The following is a 21,340-nucleotide window of genomic DNA, read 5'->3' as shown; positions in this document are numbered from 1 at the left end:
GTGATATGGTGATCGATGCGACGCTGACGACTGACCACCCCAGACGCCCAGGCCCCCGCGCTGAGCGTGACCACGCGGACATTGATCCTATTCCCGATGTCCGCTGAGTTCAACTAGCACATCTTCTCGGGGTCGTAGATGGGTCACAGCAAACCAGCAAAACGACTCCAGTTTGACTGTAGCATACAAAATACACTCCGTAACAAGCTTTCGGATGCCGATGCGCGCATGTATGCCCGCTTGATGCGCCAATCTGGTACATGCGCTAATATACATGTGTACGACTCGTTTATGAGTCTGCGACCTCCAAATAACTCTCCGGTACGAGTCCTTCCATCAACTCTTCCGAACTATGTGCAGCCCTGAGCCGAACAGCAATGACCCATCCTACACCTCCCCCTCGACCTTTGACGTCGAGCATGTCGCCTTCCTCGACGTTCATCTCGTGTCCGCCCAGCCCTTCGAATGCGTAGGCTACACGATATCGCCCGACGGGTTCTGGACCGATATCCTCTTCTCCCTCTAGCTCTCCATCCCCCGAGACATCCTCGTCTTCCCAGACGTCGTGGTGATGCCGCTCTCCATTCTCATCCCGGGCGATCCCGATGAGCGGCGACTTGCCTTCCTCGGTAAATGACGAGCTGGGCGTCAAGTCGCTACTGAGATCGACGTCCGTATCCACCTTGGTCAGATTGCCCAAACCCAACCCGCTTCCCTGAGCCGAACCTCGCCTCCAACCCCCAAAGAACCCTCCCCAGCCTCCGAACGAGCTCTTTCTCCGGTTTCCCGATCCACCCTTTGATCCTGATCGACCCAGACCGCTCGGTAGACCTGAAGAGAAAAACAGGTCTCCCGCCTCGGAAGACGCTCGGCTGGCAGGCTGGGAACCACCTGAAGATGGGTAGACGCCAACGAAACGATCGTCCTGAGCCGTGTAGGCAAAGTCTTTGATGATGACGGCATGAGGACTCCGAGGTCGAGGAGACGGGGATGGTCCCCTTAAGCTAGCGGCCGGTAGAAGCGACCCTTTGATGGTGTCCTGTTGGAAACTATCGCTGCCATCAGAAGAAGGCGGGATGGTCTCCGACTCGTGTCCCGGAGCGGGGATCAAAGTCGATGGTGGTCGAGCTCGAAGTCCCCCAGAGAACGACTGCCGCCACCCGCCTCCCGCTGCGGAGGAACGTCGCGAGACGTTGGCACCTCTTGGTCCAGAGGTCGAGGATCCCGATTGTGACTGATTGGACAGGGAACGGGCCCGACCTGATAGACCAGCGTTCAACGCATGATGGCTTCCCAAACTGGGTGCTCGAGAAGGTGGGCGAGACCCTGCAGGCGAACCAGTACCGGATGGGGACCGTGGAGCGATACGCGGGGAGTGGTACACGCTAGGATGTACCGATGAAGCGTTCGAGGTGCGTCGTGATGTCGATGGTCGGACAATCGATGGGTTACCAAACGGATGATTCTGATAGAGTGCCGTCGACGAAGATGCGGTAGGGTAAGGAGGTGCGAGCCCGGGGGAAGGAAAGGTATCCTTGATTGAATCAGGACTGTCGACGATTTCGATACCGTGATCTGGATGATTGATGGGGAACGGGACTTCTTGGTGGTGGTGGGGGTGGTCGACCGTTGTTGTCGGGGAAAGGGGGGTTCGAGGGGGGTCGTCCAGCTGCACGACCTCACCTTCGGGTACGTCCATTAGATGACGCGGTGCAACGAGCGGTGGGTTGTTATTGCTATTACCGGCGGTACTTGGTTGAGATGGATTGAGTTGATGTGTGCTCTTGATGAGGTAGTGGTCCTTTGTTTGAACTGTCGTTGTATCACGGTCGTTAGAGACCCCGGCATCTGACAAGGTGACCATGTTGTTGGAGTTTGTTCGTTCGGTATAAAGGGCGAGGTCGGTTGGGTATGGTGAGCTTCGAGAGGGTAATCCAACGCTGAGACTCCACCCGATGGATGTGGTAGGGAGAAGGGTGCCTTTGGGAGCAGCGAAGACAAAGGGAAGAGAAACCCGTTTGATGATTCGAGACCCGATGGACTCAAAGTCGATGATCCCTTGCTTGATGTCCCGAGACTCGGCCGAGAGAGGCGGACGTTGCTATTTGCTGTCTCGGATTATGCACGAGGTCCAAAGTTAAGACCGTGACAGGGTGCTAGGTTGAAAGTTCAAAGGGCGAATCGTCTTACCAGTTCACCAGACAGCGTTTGATCAAAACTCGCAGCTCCTGCTCAAATGCGAAAGAAACGTTTTGATGGCCGAGTTGAGAGTTGACGACTGAGACTGCCGGACCGCCTTCTGGTGGCTATTTCGACGCTAGAGTTGTTTCGAATCGGATTTCGCGCTGTGTAACATGCGTAGCAAGACGAGCCAGCTGTCTTGAACATGCAAGATGGAAAGTTGTCACAAGGGTTTGCGTTTTCGTCGCCTCGGCGTCCTGGAAAACAAAAAGAGTTTGTTCGCAATCTCCCTTTCCCGGGATCCTCCCGCTCGCTCGCTTGGGCAGGCACGCGCCGCCGGCGCGTTGGTCCGATAACGTGACATGACCAGAGACCGGACGACCATTCCGGGACGGACGATGGTATATCTATGATTCGAATACGGTATACAGCAACGTTGGCGGCAACTATTTCGAGGACGGTGTGGCGAGCGGCGCGAGTACGTCGTAATGACCAGGTCGATAAAGCAACATCAACGGCTCCTCCCCGACCCCTTGTCCTTCTTCGATCTCGAAATCCACAAAGCTCGCACCCCCTTCGTCTTCTTGACTGCTACTCCCATCGAGGTAACACACCTTGATGCCTTGTCTCAGGCATCGGGCGAGTGCTTGGATCATTACCTGATCAGCCTCTTTCCCAGTCGGTTCTACCCATGCCGAGCAAAAGTCGGCCGGATCCATGGGCTCAAAGTTTTCGGGGTGCATGAGAAAGGGAGCGAAGGTTTCCGAATTGATACGGATGTAGGCCGAGGTAAAGTATCGGAGAACCTAGAAGTTCGTGCAAGTCAGACAGGTTTCATATTCGAAAAGGGTGCTTCAGCGACTTGCGACGATCTGCAAATCGAGCAACAGATGGCATAGCGTCAATGTGACATGCGAAGCTAATCAAATCTCGACACCATCAACTCACCATGCTCTGACTCGATTCCGAATTTTGCAAAACCGTCACAATCTCATGCTCAGTAGGCGAAGTAGCCTGATCCTCAAACTTTTTCAATTGTTCCAGCAGAGGTTCCAGAAAGTCTTCAAGCTACATACACACACACACAGAGCGATCAGCTCCTATGTACTTTGAGAATCTGGCCTCGAGGTGCGGGCTTACTAGATCCAACTGAAATCCTGCCTTTTCGAACGATGGCAGTGCCGATTGGATGTTCGAGAACGCAAGGTTGGCTTGTAATTGAGGGCTTTCCGAATGTAGGATTCGTAAGAGATATGCCAGGATGAAAGCTTTCGTATGCGGACGAAATTCAGCCCCCGAACGATGCTCAAGCAAAGACCGGGTCGCTGTCCTTCCTCTTACTCACATCGGTAGAAACAGTCCCCATCTCCTCTCGTTCGCCAGACCATGTCCCACCCGTCCTTTTCTAGCTTGTCCACTTTACGCCTGACATTTTGAGAGGGAGTTGAAGGATCGTCAAATTCGGCCTTGATCAGGGAGAGTGGTGTGGGAAAGGATACAAGCGGCTGTTGCGACACGTTGACAACTAATTAGGTGACGCTTGCCGATACGGCTCATGATATTCCCTCGACTCACCCTCTCATCCTGCACCTTCATGGCACTCTGTTCGGCCATCTCATTCAGCTGCTTGATCTCCTCATCCGTCAACGTTTTCAAATCCGTGTTCTCATCAATCTGCCGAGGAGGTGTAGGTTGAGCTTGAATGGGCGGATCCGTCTGCGTAGCTTCAGCTGGAGGTTGAGTGGGAGGAGCTTGGTGGTTATCGGACATGGCTTGTGACACGGAGACTCCTGTCGTGATCGAAGTCGAGTAACTTGACCTGCTCGGCAGTGGAGCTAGTTTTGTCAAATGAGAGGACGTGCGATATGAGGAATTGAGGAATGTCAAAGGAAACAGGAAACAAGCTGTCGTCATCACGTACGGGCGGCGCTCGGCGGAAGGCAGCGACCGGAGGTAAATCTGCTTCCGGTCAATCGTTGAGGCGCATAACTTGTGCGACGATGGCGGTGTTGGGGCGAGGGTGCCAGAACTTCCGGCAAGCTGTCAATCATCGAGGAGAAGATTGAAGAGAAGATTGTCTGTTCACCCGAAAGGTCGGCAGAGAGCACCAAGGCTGTCGAGGCGTAAGACAAACAGAGCTCTTTCAGTGCTAAATTGCGCTTGGTGAATTTGTCTCATCACTAGGTATAATTGACATTCTGCCTCTGCAGATAATGATGATAACTGTTGCCGCCGTGCAGAAGATTGATCGTATAATGGCACCGTCAATCACTTCGAAACTTCAGAGAATTATTCGGGATGGCGAGAATCATCAAGATCTCTAGAGGCAGACTTTCGACCTGAATTTCCCCCCTTGCATGGAGGCTTGTCGTGGCGGACTGTGATCTTACGTTCGCTCAGCCCTCTCGTAATATCTGCCAGAGTCAGAACGGACTGTACTAAATCGGCTGTCAACGGATTGATGGTGGCATCAGACAACATACAACGCTGCCAGATTGCGCCACAGACAGTCCTTGATGTGCACGGTCGTACGGACTGTAATCTGTACACAGCTTGACATAATGCGTTCAGGCATTAATATGCTATACCGTCAGTAGTATGTCGTTATATCAGAACCCTTCCTGTGGTGTGAACGATAAACGGGGCAGTCATGAAAATGAGATATCCCTAGCCCTGATGTGTTCGAGCAGAGGCGATACAATTTGGCAAATCGTGAAGAAAACCTCGTCATGTTTCATTATTTGGTGTCATAAACATATCGAAAGAAACCCGGACCCTAGAGTCGGATATCGATTATCGCCCCTTACGATGGACGCTGTTATTGACCGCTCGATCTGACCCAGCGATCAAACTATCAAACAGCCCCCCTGCGCTATCTTCGTTCCGCAACTGTATCATGTAGATGATCCCTGTACGGGCCCCGCTGATATCGCTGATCTCAATCGCCACGCCCGTCTTGGCGACGCGCTCTACCCCATCGGTGAGGACAATGGTCGAAATCAACATAGTCTTGTCCTTGCTGTCCGACTCGACGACCAGTTGCTTGATGTTGGTACTGGTCTGGACATAGAGCTTGAGCCGCGCGCTGCCGAGAGCTTTCCATTGCTGATGACTTTGCTTGAGGAAGACCTTGCATTTCATCTGCGCAGATATCACTGCGGGGCCTGCATCACGCGGAGGCTCCGGATTCACTGGAGAGATCGGTGAGTCATCTTCCTCGTCATACCCACCGCGCTCAATTGGGGAGGGAATGTTTAAGTGATGAGGAGATGGACGACGGGGACGCAGCCCATCTGTAGATTGGGCATGGCGAAGCTGCTGCATGTAAGCTGATCCGTTTGCCTGCTGTTGCTCTGATGGGTCTCCAGGCATCGTACGGGAATGGCCATCGTGCGACCGTGATGGAGGAGGCATACCCGTCATCAGGGTCCCATTCTGAGCCAGTATCGGCGCAGAACGTGGAGGGGGCGCGGAACTGTGATGATGAGGGTTCATTGGCAGGTACTGGCTCTGATCCATCATATGTCCTGGATTGTAGGGCAGAGGTGGGGAAGGTGTATAATATCCCGCTCCATTGGGATCCCCAGCGAAGGGGCGCGGTCCAGGCCCGTTCATGACGGGTGATCGTAGACTCGCGTTACGAGGTGGAGGTGCCATTTGATTGGCTTGATTGATGTCGATGCGAGGCCTTTGGTCTGGTAGACTATGCGTAGATGGCAACGATGGGAGGACCGCGTCGAGCGATCGGACTGACATTCCGCGGTCTACATCCGATGTTGGCAGCTGCCGGTCGGGTCTAGGAGACGGCGGCTTGCTGCGGGTCTGAGAAGGCTTATTGACTATGGGGGGGGATGGCCATCAGTTCGACCTGAGATCTAAGTGCATTTGACATACTATGAACGCGGAGACTCACCTTGCGAAGCGAAGTCGATACATGCTTCGAGGTCATCCTTGACTTCATCACGGATTTCTCGAGATTCGAATTCTACCAAGAACCTCTCCTTTCCCATAACACCGACCACCAACTCGGTTTCCATCCCGCCCGTCACCACAGTCAGGTGTCGACCTGCCAGTGGCGGGTAACAGAGCCACATCTCCGGGAACGGGGATCCATCACCAGCCCGCTCTGGATACCGCGACAGTACTTCTTGTACCATCGAGGCCTTTTCCGTAGCTGTCATGTGTTCGCACATCAGGAACAGATCGCTGAGGACGATAATCTGAGCGCGTTGATGAACGACTTCCTGGCGCGTCGAGCTCGGCGTGAACGAGATGACACAGTCTACCGCTCTTCTCTGCTCTCGCTTGAATGTGAGCGTGGGGGGCGCGATTTGAAGTCGGCATTGCTGATTTAGGATTTGTCACAGTTCAGCCAGCAGTACACCATGTCGCGGCTCTAAACCCCAGCTTACCTTTGGTCGCATACTAAAGAGATCGATGGCGCGACTTGTGTCAAGGCGGACTTCGAGATCTGTCAACGGCGCTTGACTCGGTCGTTCAACTGGTGTCAAGGATCTTATCGACTTCTGAACTGATGCTGAGATTGGCGGCTTTTCCATGAGATTCATGTCGGATATTCGTTGATCCGACGCAGACGAGTATTGTGGAGGCGAGGGATAGGATCCGGTCGAGGAGGAGAAGCTGAAAGATACGGTGATGTAACTTCAGTTTACAGAGCGCATGAAATGAATGCTTCCAGCATACGACTCACGCGTGGTTATCGGCTGAACTAGCGGCCATCGACGTCGCTAGTGATGTCCTGCTGTCCAAGCCGTTGCTCGAACCCGCTCGAGAGAGAGGATTGTTGACATCATAGTTCAGGCGTTCCTCGACCCCTTCCACGAGCACCTCTAGTCGTTCACAACTCCGCTTGAGGAGCTTCCAATCACTCTTGCCTTCGCGAGTGCTCTTTAACAGTCTGTCGTAGAGCTTGCGGTAGTATTGAAGTCGATCCAGTGGTAATACGAAGAACAAGTCTATCGTCCAGGGAGGATTCGTCTGCGCTGCGGAGCTTGTGGGAACCGACGTGTTCATAGGTGGTGGATGAGATAGAGTCAACTCCGAGAGTATTCTGGAGAGGTTGGGATTGGAGAGGATGGCTGGGTGCGAGTTGAAGTTGACCATCAGACTGTCGGCGTATTTCTCGTAGGGGGTGGAGAGGTCGTCAATCTGTAGCAACAAGGCATGTATCAGTGACTGTCAATCAACGGAAGAGACCCTATGTAAAGCTTACCCATTGAATCAGGAGGTCACCTATGGCTTTGGGTGAACTGGACGACGAGCCAATCTCCTCGAGCCTCTGTTATAGCGATAGGCGATGAGCTCCTGCGTATAGATGATCAGCTCGCAAATCCTCTCACCGAAACAAAGCTGCGACTGCATTTGTAGACCCCTTCGATGGCTCTGAACATCTTGTCGAGAGCAGGTGGAGGTAGATTCGACCGAGACCAAGCAGCCGCTACTTTCTGATATGAGAAGACAAGCAGTTATGCCGCTAAGCTCGCATCGAAGGTAGGTGTAACCCGGAAACACTGACTCGAACGATCAGACCCAACCGCTCGACAAATAGCTTTTCGCTCTCCATCAATTCTGCCAGAGGATTCCTCCCCCCTGAGCTACCGTTTGCGCTTACGCCTATACCATTGGCTCCGACGGACGAGGAGGACACGCTATCGCTTCGACCGCCTTGCGCAGACCCTCGAGCCCCTGCCGAAGTGTCTGACCGGCCACTAAATCGAGGGTCTTCCGCTGGTGGAGGCGTCCTGATAGAGGTAGAACGTGAATCTCCCGGAAAAGGGAGAGGCGGGGAACCATCAGGTCGTCCCCCGTAGCGACTATTCTCCGAAGCTGAAGATCTCGTAGAGTGGGTAGAAACCCGGTCATGCAATTCATATCGCTGCGGCCCTGGTGCCCTGGCCTGTAGGGGTGCCGTCACTGAGCGAGGTTGAGGCATATATCCGCCGTTCAGAGCCCCGGCTGCTGGATACCCCTGGTTCATCGGTCGGATGACAGGATATGGTCCTCCGCCAGGTGCGAGGGTGGGGCGATACGAGGCGTTTCCCGGGTTTGCATGGAAAGGAGGGACCATCTGACCCATCATTCCTGGACGGATCGGGTTGGACGTCGATCTAGGTCCAGGACCAGGGGAAGCGTTGTGGTCGGGAGCATTGTAACCTGGATGTCGAAAGACCTGTCCAGGTTGCACAGAGCCTGATGAGGCTCCATTGGGAGGTCTCGATGTTGCCAAATGCATCGGCATCCTCTCGCCAGGCTTGATGTCTCCCAAAGCGAACCCGCTAGGCATGCCAGGAGGTCCGGCCGGTCGATTCGGTTGTTGTTGCCAAATGCCAGGCGGCCGAGGAGGCCCTGAGGATGCATGCATTTAGCAAGAGGAGAGTAGGGATGTCAGATTCCGGTCGTAGGTGTGTACCTTGACTCGCTGGAGGATCTTTATTGTCTCATCAGGTGGATGCGTGTGACGTCGGCGAGGTCGGTATCGGTCGTTGAAGAACCCTAGCAAATAGGCTATTGCAGTTGCACTCGATCTCAAGCTTTATCTGACGATCCGAGATTGCAGGTCTCAGGTTATGTGGATGTTTTCACAGATGGTATGATAGATGCGTACATGCGTACGACACTGTTCTCGAGGCTTAGCTGCTTAGCTGCTTGCTGCTTGATCGGTCGCGCAGCCGCAAAACCCTAAATCGTCGAGACACGCGCAAGACCTGTCTCGTTGCTAGTGAAGCTAGTGAATCGCTCTCTGTCAATATGGTGAAAAGATCGATCGATACACAGGTGGACGTGGCTTGGGATCAGCTACATAAGGATACAAGACTGGTGGAGTAATATAAGTTGTAACGGTGCGAGGATTCGATATCATTAAGAGCGAACAAGACGTGTTGTGTATATACTATTGTTCACTCGTGCAGTCGTGTCCAGACTGTTTATGCCTGGATGATAGGCGAAGATGAGACGGTGCGTTTGTAGGCGATCCCGTTGTTCGTCACGACTTGGACGTCGTTCTGTGAGATGTCTGCCGACTCGTGTTTGGTGTCCAGACGCATGACAGGTTCCTTTTTCACGGGTCGGCCGTTGTGCTGGTTGCCGTTACTCAGAGGCGTGACGATTGAAACCACAGGGGATTCAAGAGCGATAGGCTCGGATCTGGTCGAAGCTGGTGGGATCATCGATTCCAAGCCTGGGATCTTGGTCGAATCGACAGACCGTTCGCTCAGGGAATCGAGGCCATCAAAGCCCATCTTGGCGTCTGCCGGGCTTTGTGAGTGCGCGGGTTCGATGGCAAGTTGGCCGTTCGTGGCAGGAGGTTCCTCCTTTGCACAGCCAGCGAGCATCGCCTCCAAGACTTTGGTGTGACGGAGACCGATAGGGAATCTAAATAGTAGAATTCAGCGTATGCTCGATACGCTCCATTTTGATCACTCAGTTCTCACCTCTTGCCATGTGCGATAAATGCCAGACGGAATACCTCGACTTCGCTCCTCAACTGTTCCACTGTTCCGGCTGAAGTATCGCCCGTGCGTACGGCATGTCTCAGAAAGAGGACCAACGTCCTTGCTGCCGTGTGAAGGCCGAAATCCGCCCGAGAGATCAAGGACAGATCCAAGCAGGTCGAAGTGATCGCAAAGATCATCTTCAGAATGCTTCGAGATGAATCCAACAGACGTTGGTTGGAAGGATCGTCCGCAATGTCAAGGTTGGCGAAGGGCTCATGGAGGAAAGTCTGCGCCTGGTAAAGTACCTGCAATCGGGGGGTATATGTAGGCATTGTAAGTTTCAGTTTGCAGCTGGAGTCATGTATACAGTATGTACATACCACTCGAGAGGTCTGGCGCGTCCGGAGTGAAAAGCTCGCCGTCAGCAAAATCGATCAACCAGAGAAACGAAATCGGAAACACTCACGAATAGGTCCACATCTATCGGCTTCTTGATTTTACCGCTACAAGGGGTCAGCGGGTCGCGTAATTCCGTGGGAAATGTGAGGCTGAAAGGTGGACAGTTTAGCCATAGACACACTACTGGCGAGGTTCCGATTCGCAACGCTTACAGGAAAGTGGCGATCGAGGTGTCTAGATCCTGGAACTCCTTGGTCGCCCTCGCGTCGACCTCTGCACCTCCAATGCTACGTTTGGCTTTAAGAAGTCGTATAAATTTGTTGACACGATGAAACAGGCACATGGCTTTGACGTGGAAGACGAAACCGTCACAAGCAGGATGCCTGTTTGTGACACCGGTCTTAGCGCAGACTCTTTTTTATAGCTGCATATGATGGACTGACCTGGACCACAGATCCGGGCTGTGCAGCGTTTGATCACTTTCTGGGACGTCTTGGGTAGCACCAGCCTCAAAAGCTTCCAGGCTAGCTGGCAACGGTACGAACTGTGAGTGAAGACGAGACGTGTCAACGAGGTCTCTAAACAAACTTCCCAAGCCAAGACGTCACCCACGATCTCGTCTTGCTGAAGGATACCCGCCCAACCTGAACTGGCGCTGATCTGTATGTCATACAGGACGGATGCCCAGAATAACGCGCGCCTCTCCTCCCTCTCTATGCCGTTAAGGGATGGCGACAGGAAAGGACCCTTCCCTGCCGGCCCTGTCCCGGCGTTCGCCCGCTCTCTCATCCCGAGTCCCAGAGGAGGCATGAGCCGGGCAGCGAGCCCGATACAAACCCATCCTTCGGCCCACCTCGCGTACATGTGATGATGATTTGCGAGGAGGATCAGGGCCTGAGCGCTCTCGTAGATACGTACACCCCGATTCAATTGTGTATTGATCGCTTGCCAGGCAAAGAGCTGGTGTCGAATCCCAAAGTCTTCTTCTCGTTGCGGATCCTCGACGTGTTCCCCGGCTCGTAGCCAAGGCTCATCCTCTGGATTGCAGGTAAACACCCGAGCGGTATATCGCGCCGAGGCCGCACAAATCCCGTGAAGCACGGCAACGTTAGGAAAGTCCTTGTGCGTAGCGGGTAGAGCCATCCTCGCTTTGAAGGTGTCGTAGTGGAACAGCCTCGTCACCGTCGGCACGTGGTGGAAGAAGACCTCGATGCTGGAAGCGAAAGACGTGGACCGTCAATGTCAAAGGACAACACATCTCCGAAGGAGGGCCGGAAACGTACATGTGGTCCATGAGCTCTGGGTTGGGCAAGTTCTTGTTCCAGCCGGGCCACAACAGGTCCCACAAGACGGGCTCGGCGTCCGCCTGCGAATTCTCCTCGCCATGACCTCCCACCATCCCATCCGATCCTGACAACTCAAAAGGTTTCACATCGCTCATGTCGACGTCGTTCGTCTCGTTCAAGATATTGGCGAGCGTCCGAGCCCGGCTCGAATCGATCGTTGTCGCCCACGACTCGGCAGGTGCGATCTCGAAGATCGTATTCGGTTTCAAAGGGGTAACGATGCCGGGAAACGTAGGGCCCACGTCAAGATTGCGTTTCCGCTGACCGTTGGGCGCAGTATGCCCGGTGACGGGTTCGTAACCCGATTGATCAATCGCCTGAGACAACAAGGCCAGCATGTTTCCGTCCTCAGGACCCCCTGTCTGAGACGTCCCGTTAGAGATGCCGGTCACGCTTTCCACCCGGCTACTAGAAGTAGATCTCGGATCGACCGAACCGATGCTAGGTGCGCCTCGAGAAGGGTGAGAGCCGTCTCGCTTCAATCCCGCTTCCAACCAGGCTATTACACGATCGCGAAGCGCAAAGTTGAGTGAATGATGGCATAAGATGGATATTCTTCGTAACGGTACGGTACGATACGGTATGGGCGTAGAGCCAAAAAGGGAGGACTATTACAACTCACCGATCTTGCTCTTCAAATGAGCATTCTCTTCGGCCTCACCGTTTACTAGCTGTTGAGGCATCGCCCCTGGTACCGACTCACGTCCGTTCCATCCCGGCTCTTCCCTCACATTCCGACTCAAGTGGGGGTCCAATTGACTGACGTCAAAGGGCGGAGCCATCCTGACATTGCTGTCATTGTTTTGATTGTTGCGGTTGTTTTGGTGGTTCTGGCTGTGGCGCTCCGAACCGTGATACATGCCACTAGCTCCAACGTTAGGCTCGTCCGGAAACGTCGACATCCTTCCAGACATCGAGCCCATCGAGGCCAACCCGTTCGCCCCATTCATCATCCCGTTCCCTCCGTCAACGTGTGTCCCTGGACCGGCAATCGATTCCCCACGCAGAGATTCTCTCGCCGAGCTCTCTGGCGGTCCATAAGAAATAGGCGGGGGCAAGAGCGGTTCGGCGAATGGAGGTCCGTTCGATCGGGATGAAGGAGGGACAAGACCGTCCAGCATATGTGGTGGTGGACCGGGAGAGATGTAATTTTGAGCGGTGCCGGGGTAGCCTAGACCCAGAGCGAAGTCGGGTTTCATAAGGGACGACCGGTCGTAAGACGAATTGTAACCATCGTAGCCGCTATGCGAGGAGGGTGGCATGGGCTCCCAAGGTGGTCCACGGCCGGGCAGAGATTGAGACATGCCGCCGCCGTTCGAATGGTTGACATAAGGATATGCATTGGGGTAGATGGACGGGTCGATGGGAGGCTGGTTCGGATACCCGCCGGGGTGATAACCGGGTTCAGAGATAGGGAGTGGTGGACGCCTCGAAGTACTTCCCGGAGAAGTCTGTGGATAGCCAGAGCCTGCTCCTCCTTCCCTGACGAGCCCCGGATCGATGAAGACAGCCTGTCCTTGAGGTTCCGCATGGCCCGGCCTTGCCCTCAGACTCCCGTTTCCATCCCCTCCACCATTATATTGCTGTTGTTCATGCGTCTGGCTCGTATCCCTCCTCTTCCCAGCTCGTCCATACTCTGGCGTTCCATTCCTCCCACCCATCAGACTCCCCACACTCCTCTTCCTCCCACCCGGATGCCTCGCCGTTTCCCAGACCTCGTCGCCCGAACTGTCCACGCGCACCAACCCGCTCCCTCCAGCTAACCCCTCGACGAGAATCCTGGCTGCTCCGATCTGCTGACCATACCTTTTCTGAGTGAGCGCGGCGGATTCTTGTCGTTTAGCCTGAATCTCTGTGGGATCTTCATAGGTACAAGAGAGGGCCGGGATGAGGGATTCAGCCGAGGGTTCGTCCTTGTCTTCCACCCCGTCTACCACGGCATCGTCCTTTTCTTCCTCCTCACCCCTCTCTCGTTGACGTTCCCGGATCCGTTCCCTCCTGCTCGCATCAGCACCCCGAAGAGCGTGGTTGTAGGACCTCACGCAGGTCTTGCAGTGCGGTCGAGCGGCATCGCATTTGAGCTTGCGACGGCGACATTGCAGGCAAGCTTGATTACGTTTCAAAGTGGGTTTCATTGAAGCGGCGAGTGAGGATGACGAAGCGCTGTTGCCAGTCCCGTGCGGGGAAGTGTCACCGGCACCACCACCTCCTCTGCCGTTTTGAGACTTGATGGCGGGCGAGATGGAGGACTGAGGCGATCCTCCTCGACCTGGACTGTCATCGTAGTGCTGTTGTTGGTGATGGTGGTGGTGTGGCAGGTAACCATTCTGGGAAGGCGAGATGGGAGGATGGTGGTGAGAGTACGACGGTGGACCTCTCGAAGAAGAATAGTCGGACGGGGACTGCAAATAAGCAGGGTACCGGTCCATCGGAGGAGGAGGATAGGTCACGGTCGCCGCGTCACGACCACCGGTGCGACTGTGGATATCGCTGCTGCTAGGATGATGATGAGGGTGTTGCCGATGATGGTGGTGAGGAGGTGGTGGTGGAGGTGGTAGTCGTCTGCCATCGGTGCTGTTGGTATCGCAATCCTTGATAGGATCGTACATCGTTGCGAGCGAGCGAGTGTGTGTGGGTGTGGGTGTCGCGAGGTTCGGGCTAGGGGGGGGAGGGGGGGAGGCAGGAGGGGACAGGGGGGGAGAGGGTCGTCGTTCGTCGAGAAGCTTCGGGCGTCAGCAGCAGCAGCAGGGCGCCTCTCTCTCACTCCCTCTCTCTCTCTCTGTCTCGCGCGAGTTTTTTGATGATCAATTGGCTACTTTGATCCCGCCCCGGCTCTCCCCTCCCTGCTGCCTGCTACCTGTTGCTGACCGGGATCTCGTAAGGACGGGCGGGCTGGGTTGCTCGCTGTCGTCGATCTGATCCTACGAGGTGCGAGGTCGAATCGATGGTGTCGCAACACGTCGTACTGGTATGGTAATGTCCGAGGTGAAACCGGACTGGATGATCAAGACCGTCGATCTTGCTTGCCTATGACGAGCAGCCCGAGCTTCGGGGGTCGGGGATCGTAGCCCAATTAACCAGGGTGCGTGTCGAAAAAAACGAGAGGCAGAGGGGAAGAGATCCGCACAAAAGAGCAAAGGTCTCAGCCGCGGTTAACCAGTCGAAAGCCAGGCGGGCGAGGCGGGCAGCCGTGGAGATTATGAAACTTGTGTCGTCAAGTCCGAATCGTTTGCGTTCGAGGCTGAATTTGATGATGTTCGAACGAGGATGCTTGTGTAATACAGACTGGTCGATGGTCTCGAGTATACAAGTGCAATCCAAACCAGCCCGCAAATCTCGATGACCGATGTTTATCGCACCGTCACAGCTTCGGAGAGGAACGGGAGGGGGGCAGACAGAGGTAGTGGCGACGACAGCGCACGACCTTTAGCAACACGGACACCGAGGCGGGGCAGAGAGATCGCTTCCTCCTCCTCGCTCGCAGACGACTGATGATTCCGTACTTCCTCCGACCGCTCGCCTCGTCTCACTCGTGCGCTCCTGCTCGACCACCCCAAGAGAGCCCACCGTGTCCTACGTCCTATAGATTTCCGTCCTTGCACAGATCTCACACTAGTCTTCCCCCCTCCGGTCGTCTCTGCCTCTCTCCTTCCGCTTCTGTTCGCCCGTCCGCCTGTCCTGCTACCATTCGCGATTCATGACGACGTCGAGATCGCGCTGGTCGAAAAAAGAAAGATGATGATCGGGCAAAGAACGATAGCCGGACCCGCGGAGCCAAACACAAGTCGAAAAAACGGCCGAAGTGGGCGCACGCGCGAGGCGGACACGACGTTCTGTTTTGGCTTGCGATCGATACACGAATTGGTGGGGGCTGCCTCGTTATCTTCGGGGTGTTCGGTGGTTCATTTTCGCCGCTATATGAGGAGGGGGGTTCTCTCGTTCTTCAAGATATCAGGTCGATACGAACTAGTGAGAAAGAAGGGTCGTTCTTTCAATTTCCCCCCATCTCCTCCTCTTCGAGCGCGCTCTACTAGCCTTTTGATGCGCAGCGCACTGCGACGGCGCTGCCTATTCTTCTCCGAGTGTGTGTAGGTCGATCATGTCGATAGGAGGAGAGCCCTACCGGAGGGGATCTACGAGGCCTTGAACAGACACGCAGACGACCCGAAGGAACGGACAACGTCAGATGTACTGTCACGGGTACCCATGGTCGATCGTAGTCCCCCCGAGCTTCTGCCACTGTCAGTTACGGCCCGCCGTCGCTCACTACTGCTGCTGCTTGCTGCTTGCCGCATTCCGGGTCTACAATCCCCGCTGATCGACCGGGTTTTATCATGAACCACGAAGCTCGGTCATCCTCGAGATGAAGCGGAAGCAAAAAGGCGAGTTCGAAGCTTCCGATTACATATACACGTAATATGCCGGCAGGTAGGCTCGGAAGTACACCCGTCACGGTCGAACCGTCCTCGCGTTGATGAATCATAACGTTCAACATGTTCATTCCTGCCTGATCACCGTATCCATATCCAATTGATAGCCTCGTCAGCACAATCATAACCGTCAGAGAGACCTCACGACCTGTCCTTGAGAGCAATACACTATCAGACCACGTCTCGACTCAGTTCAAACACCGCCTCTTTCAGCCCTCCGCACAGCCCGGACCAAACCCTCCTGATGACCGAGGACCTCCCTGGGATCATCATCGCTCTCCTGCTCATCTTCTTCGCCGTCCGGTACTTTTATCCCACCAGTAAGTTGCACACGTGTAGTCGATCCATTATGCACGACTTGCGTAGTTGAACTACCTTTCTCGGATCCTCCCAGAAGACTCGTCGTCCCCCGTCTCGAACAATGGCACGCCAACTTCGGGCCCTTTGAGGGGTATCACCGGTCCACAGGTATGTTGTCCACGTCTCCTTGCAGTGCCTTAAAACTACCGCTGATTGTCACATGGAATCGTTCCACAGATTCAGAACTTGCACCAAACCTTTCCACACATCTCGCTGACATCGATCGCCTATTCGTTGAGCCGGACTCGGTCGGCAGAGAGGACCGGTGAAGAGATTCTCGAGCGGGGGTTCTTGCCCGAGGTGTGTCTGGCCTGATCCTTAACAGTCGTATCTCGGCGTCCTATCTTACAAGCTCTTCTTGATATCACGCCAGCCGCCAGCCACCTTCCCCGTTCATCCTTATATTGCCCAAGAGACCGCCCGCGCCGAGGCAGAAGCTTCCAACTCGACCCTTGCCGGCTCGGCTTCCTCGTCCAAATCGATCAGAGCCGCGAAATACCCTTCGCTGATCGAAAAGTACAAGCTCAGAGACCGAATAGCGGATCAGACCGTCTCGAGCATATCTGCGGCGATCTCCCGGTCGAACAAGGGCAAAGGGCGTGAGGTGGACGTGACGGCCACCAAGATGGCGGCGGAGCAGGACGACAAGATGACGTTGCAACAGAGAAAGGAAAGGTTGATCCTCGAGAGCAGGAGGAAGATTATGGAAAGACTGATACGGGACAAGGCGAGCTGCAGCAAGGAGGAAGTTGCCGCGGATTCTGGTAGCTTCTAATTTGTCTCACGATAGTCTACGGGGGAATGAATCCGCATTGTAACACGTGATGCCATATCATATCTCACTATGGTTGGACCAGTGGACGATACGGTGATTGCAAATCGTACTTCATAGATACATCGACTTGGGCCGCACCATGCCTTATCGCGAGACGCCAACTGTGGAGCGGCAGGATTCTAGTTGCGAGCCTTCTTGCCGTGAAGACCTTGGACAGGAGTGAACCAACACTATCAAGTCGAGAGGGGTAGAGCCGTCAGCTTGAAAATCCCACTATAGCCCATCGATTTTTGACTCACTTCGCTTCCGCTGCACAGATACGCATCGATTCGAAATGGTCAGCGACTTGGACCGAACTTCAGCCGAATCCTTTACTCACAAGGTACATTCGCTGTAAGACATACACAAGGAGGGAATCAGCGTCTCCTTACTCTGAAAAGCCAGAAACTCGAAACCTCACGAGCTTCGAGGGCATTCGTGACCATAGATGCACGTCTCGCTGGTACCTTTGCCTTTGATGCGTGCACCCGGTGTCAGCGACGCGCTTATCAAACACCGGCCTCGACAACTTACAGGTACCGATCGCATAAGCCGGACAGAGCATCTCTTTTGACAAGGACTTGAGCGCGTTGATTTCCCCTTTAGTCAACTGGGACAGTGTGATCAGCGATCCCGGTACTGCTTTCATGAGGTGGCAATAGGCGCCTACATCGTAATCGTGTCCGTAATGGCACTTTGCGCCGTTCTTGCAGCCGCTAGTAAGGTAGAAGCGGTGGCAGGGTCGCGGGTTATACCGTTTGACACTGAGGTAATCCTCGTGGTCGTACTCGAGTCCTAGAGAAGGCTGAAAGCCGGAGGAAGGGCCACGGAGCTTCTTTCGCCTCTTGGCCTCGCTAATGCTGACGGTCTTTGCAAACTTGGCGCTCATCGTAGATCCTGTGAAGCTGAACTTGCCGGCATTGCCAAGAGGAAGCTTCTTTGACTTTCGGGAGAGGACCGGGACGAAGTCGTCCTGATCCTCGCTCGCCAAGGAAGCTGGTACCATAGGCAATGTCTGTTCCCCGATGAGACCAGAGGGGGCTCTAGTGAAGTCGAGACTGCCCACGTCGGAAGCTTCGCTCTCGTCGTCATCCGGAGCTTCGCTTTGAGCGATTTCGTCCGTTTCCCCGGCTGCATCTGTAGGGATGGAAATCTTGAATAGTCCCGGAATCGTTTCAAGCCTGGTTCCCATAACATTGTCCAGCGGATCTAGTGACCCTATAGGAGCCGATCGTGCTACGTGAATTTTCTCTCCTTGACCGACAGCGTTGAAATCGACCAGCAAGTCTTCGTATTCCTTGGCCTAAGAAGCGCATGAGCTTCAGCGTCGACCGAAAGGGAAAGGCTCTCTGCACGCACTTGATTAGAGGCCAAGAGTATGAGAGAACAGACTTTCAGGTTCGCATAGAGCCTCAGGTGCTCTGAAGCGTAAAAGTCAGCCAAGCTATGTGTCTCAAGAGAATATCGCCACCTTCTCACCTTTGATCTTAGCAGCCGCCTGCTGCCTCGTGCTGACCATGATGAACGTAAAGAGTCCGTGGCTATCAGTGAATCCTGTAACAAACTCGGACAAGGTCTTTCTCGACTTGATGACTCCGGTCTGAACACAGACGTTGTTTAGTTTTAAAAGTGCTGGTCGATACCGCGCATTTACTGAGGCTCACCTCGATCAACCTGGTTCCGATCGCTTGCTGCGAGATGACGTTTTAGGAAACGGTCAATGGAGTTTATAGCTCAGAGACATACTTCACTGTGTCGAGAAGGGTATTGATCAGTATCACATCGCGGCGAACATTGCGGCTCGACTCACTTGAAAAAGATCTGCACTGTGAAGCAATTCGGCACGGAAGTAGCTCGATCCAAGCATAGGTGGTAAACTCTGGTGGACAAGGCGTATGCAGCCTCTTGACCTGATATTCTATCAAGCGTCAGGCCAACGCCTGTGCATTCCGAACTTCCGGTTCTTTACATACCGCCCTTGGCTCCCCTTTGAATGAGGTCGGGATGAAACTAGCACGCAGGAAAGATAGATCGTTAATTGACCTTTGACGGAGGCATTTCCATTTCACAAGCGCGTCGTCTCACTAGGGTAGAATCGCCGTCCAGCAAGATGGACGCGAATGTGGTGGTGCTGTGAATCTGCGCAAAAGACGTCAACCAGTTGAATATAAAAGAGCAATAGATAGCGGCAGGATCGCTACCAAATCTTGTTTCTCCTGCGCTTTGCCCTCGTGGTGTTCTTCAGTCATGATCGGCATATTGCAGGTTGGATTGAGGTGCTCTGGAGTCGGGGAGGATGTGGGATCGGGATGGCGCTGTGAAGTACGATCCGAGCTAGAAGTAGGACTCGATAGGGTAGACGATTCCGACTCGGAGGTTTCGTGTCTTATAGTCAGCGGCAAGCGATGGGAGGCGTCAACAGGCTGTGTTCTGGCGTGACAGGGCGGCAAATCAAAGGAAGTCAAAGGGCGATACTCACTCGACATCCGTTCCTTCAAACGTCCGGAGAAGCCTGTTTAGGACGCGAATCACGGGACGCGTTTCGGTCGATTTCGTCGTTTCACGTTGACCCTTTGTTTCTTCATCGCCATCGGCATTGCCGATTTCTTCCAATGCGTCCAGCTCGGAGAGTATTGTCTGCCGGATCGAGGCTCTGATCTCTTCTCTAGCTACGTCTTTCCAATCTTCTTCATGATTTAAATCGATTTGCAGAGTGCTTCGGCTTTGGTTTGGCCTGCCTTGCCAGTCTTCCCCCGCTTCCACATCGATATCGAGAGTGTTTCTATGTTTGTTCGTCTTGTCCGTATTCTGGTAAGGCGTGAGTAAGATGTCCGAACCCGGTGTATCAAACTCTACCGAGGGAGATCGAAAGAGGTTCGGATTGTCCATAAGAGGGGTATAGGGTAAATCATCCGAGAAGCCTAGATCCGCCGGAGCTGTCGCTTGTCGAAGTCTGTCGTTCTTCTGGAGGAGCGACTCTTGAGTGACGACATCGACGCTCTTTAACCTGGCTTTGAGCATGGGAAGATCGTCGTTCCCCCATACGCCATCCCCGAACGACTTGATCGAAGCTAGTGAACAGCCCTCGATACCGAAAGACACGCTGTTGGTACGAGAGATGGGTGATCCTAGACTGACAGCGTCTACTCGTCTATCATCGTCGGAAGGCTTCTCCATCGGGCTAGGCATCAACGTCATCTGGGCAGCAAGTTTCAACGTCGAAGTTGGACGAAAAGGTAATCCTGGTCTCCAGCTCTCCGATTCGGGACTGTCGGAGCGTTCGCTTCCACTTCGACTAGCGATGAGCTTGGCAACGGCCTCTTTCCTGATGATCGAATCATTCCTGTATACCGGGCCCGGTAGCTTGTGGACTGGCCGCTCTACCTGAGTCGTCGCTGCACGAGTTCGTTGTACGCTAGCTTTTGTCGGAGTCTTGTTCGCCTCGAGGAGATCGGGCCAGGTCGAGTCTGGTTTACTGTCATTGGGGATGAAGGATACGGGAGTTGGGGAACGATTCAGGTTGGGACGAGAGGTTTGATGATACTGGGGCGGTGCGTCTTCCGGTGGCGATTGGAAAGCGATCTGACGAGGTCCTGAGAAGGCATATGGATTCGGCTGATGATGGTGTGGTTCCGATCGGGGAGGCCAGGGTACGAGAGGTGCACCGGGTACGTAAGCTGGATTAGGGTAACGACGGTACTCATGTCGTGCCGGGTGGGGCATGTATGGTTGATAAGGCGGCGAGAAACCAGGGGAAGGGAACATTGGGCCGTGTCGTTCGTGAAAGACAGGGATTGGCCGGGACGTGGGTGGAGACCATCCAGGAGAATGTAGGGCCTCGACCATAGGGACGTTAGGTCTCATACCTGATGATTGACCATGGTATCGCGGAGTAACCGCTGAAAAGGCGGTCAAGCAGTGATGAGCACTACCGCCTTGCACTTTACTATTATGAATAAGCTTACGTTGGGTTTTCTCACCCGACATATCGATGAATGACTTTGCCTCGTGTTCAAAGGTCTTGAGAAATATCGTCGATTTACAGATCTCGCGTTCGAAGCCAAGCACCCTACTGAAACGGGACGAGGTGATTCAGCAACGACAGCAAACGACAGATTACTACGACATACTAAGCTGACGTTGGTAGCCACCCTTTAAAGGCGAACAAAGATCGCTGATGGTGTCGGAATAAGACTGTATGCAGATGACTGCTGCTACGCCGAGTCGTGATATATCAGTCTCGAAACTCTCGATAGCAGAGCGGGACAAGAAAAGTTTACGCAAGCCCACCGGTCTGCACCTTTACACTCGCCTGTCGAGAAATGCTGCCACGAGATCAGCCAGAGCTGATGCGTC

The 21,340-nt window shown here is 54.2% G+C and overlaps 6 protein-coding genes across 6 annotated transcripts; 1 reads left to right on the top strand and 5 right to left on the bottom strand.

Annotated features, from left to right (window-relative positions):
- Positions 1-116: 116 nt before the first annotated feature.
- On the bottom strand, positions 117-2,110 carry HD553DRAFT_157581 (uncharacterized protein). The gene has a single exon (XM_046176800.1). The coding sequence runs from the start codon at positions 1,862-1,864 to the stop codon at positions 290-292; it is 1,575 nt and encodes a 524-aa protein (XP_046039223.1). The 5' UTR covers positions 1,865-2,110; the 3' UTR covers positions 117-289.
- A 455-nt stretch (positions 2,111-2,565) lies between these two features.
- HD553DRAFT_305324 (peptidase C65 Otubain-domain-containing protein) lies at positions 2,566-4,030 on the bottom strand. Its single transcript, XM_046179143.1, has 6 exons — positions 3,757-4,030; positions 3,527-3,686; positions 3,322-3,449; positions 3,130-3,249; positions 3,048-3,053; positions 2,566-2,987 (listed from the first exon to the last, which is right to left on the bottom strand). Exons 1-6 carry the CDS (start codon positions 3,949-3,951, stop codon positions 2,628-2,630), a joined length of 969 nt encoding a protein of 322 aa, XP_046039222.1. The 5' UTR covers positions 3,952-4,030; the 3' UTR covers positions 2,566-2,627.
- A 791-nt stretch (positions 4,031-4,821) lies between these two features.
- On the bottom strand, positions 4,822-8,821 carry HD553DRAFT_305321 (uncharacterized protein). Its single transcript, XM_046179142.1, has 7 exons — positions 7,718-8,821; positions 7,542-7,646; positions 7,415-7,480; positions 6,893-7,350; positions 6,594-6,822; positions 6,095-6,527; positions 4,822-6,020 (listed from the first exon to the last, which is right to left on the bottom strand). Exons 1-7 carry the CDS (start codon positions 8,561-8,563, stop codon positions 4,975-4,977), a joined length of 3,183 nt encoding a protein of 1,060 aa, XP_046039221.1. The 5' UTR covers positions 8,564-8,821; the 3' UTR covers positions 4,822-4,974.
- Positions 8,822-8,944: 123 nt separating this feature from the next.
- Positions 8,945-13,963, bottom strand: HD553DRAFT_305319 (uncharacterized protein). The gene is made up of 9 exons (XM_046179141.1): positions 12,003-13,963; positions 11,318-11,879; positions 10,647-11,247; positions 10,478-10,578; positions 10,247-10,417; positions 10,102-10,183; positions 10,016-10,027; positions 9,633-9,940; positions 8,945-9,573 (listed from the first exon to the last, which is right to left on the bottom strand). The coding sequence occupies exons 1-9, from the start codon at positions 13,807-13,809 to the stop codon at positions 9,126-9,128; spliced, it is 4,092 nt and encodes a 1,363-aa protein (XP_046039220.1). The 5' UTR covers positions 13,810-13,963; the 3' UTR covers positions 8,945-9,125.
- Positions 13,964-15,901: 1,938 nt separating this feature from the next.
- On the top strand, positions 15,902-17,122 carry HD553DRAFT_157355 (uncharacterized protein). The gene is made up of 4 exons (XM_046176798.1): positions 15,902-16,130; positions 16,205-16,278; positions 16,348-16,470; positions 16,544-17,122. The coding sequence occupies exons 1-4, from the start codon at positions 16,055-16,057 to the stop codon at positions 16,943-16,945; spliced, it is 675 nt and encodes a 224-aa protein (XP_046039219.1). The 5' UTR covers positions 15,902-16,054; the 3' UTR covers positions 16,946-17,122.
- On the bottom strand, positions 17,028-21,319 carry HD553DRAFT_305314 (uncharacterized protein). The gene is made up of 16 exons (XM_046179140.1): positions 21,297-21,319; positions 21,115-21,195; positions 20,950-21,056; positions 19,464-20,883; positions 19,186-19,369; positions 19,070-19,123; positions 18,958-18,994; positions 18,795-18,894; positions 18,649-18,658; positions 18,464-18,584; positions 18,344-18,405; positions 17,655-18,287; positions 17,519-17,594; positions 17,406-17,457; positions 17,245-17,254; positions 17,028-17,175 (listed from the first exon to the last, which is right to left on the bottom strand). The coding sequence occupies exons 3-16, from the start codon at positions 20,969-20,971 to the stop codon at positions 17,125-17,127; spliced, it is 2,832 nt and encodes a 943-aa protein (XP_046039218.1). The 5' UTR covers positions 20,972-21,056; positions 21,115-21,195; positions 21,297-21,319; the 3' UTR covers positions 17,028-17,124.
- Between the last annotated feature and the right edge of the window lie 21 nt (positions 21,320-21,340).

The sequence above is a fragment of the Filobasidium floriforme genome, assembly GCF_021052385.1.
Source record: "Filobasidium floriforme strain CBS 6241 chromosome Unknown HD553scaffold_3, whole genome shotgun sequence".
Lineage (NCBI taxonomy): Eukaryota > Fungi > Basidiomycota > Tremellomycetes > Filobasidiales > Filobasidiaceae > Filobasidium > Filobasidium floriforme.
The sequence above is the reverse complement of the archived record's forward strand: the minus strand, read 5'-3'. Positions and strand labels throughout refer to the sequence as shown.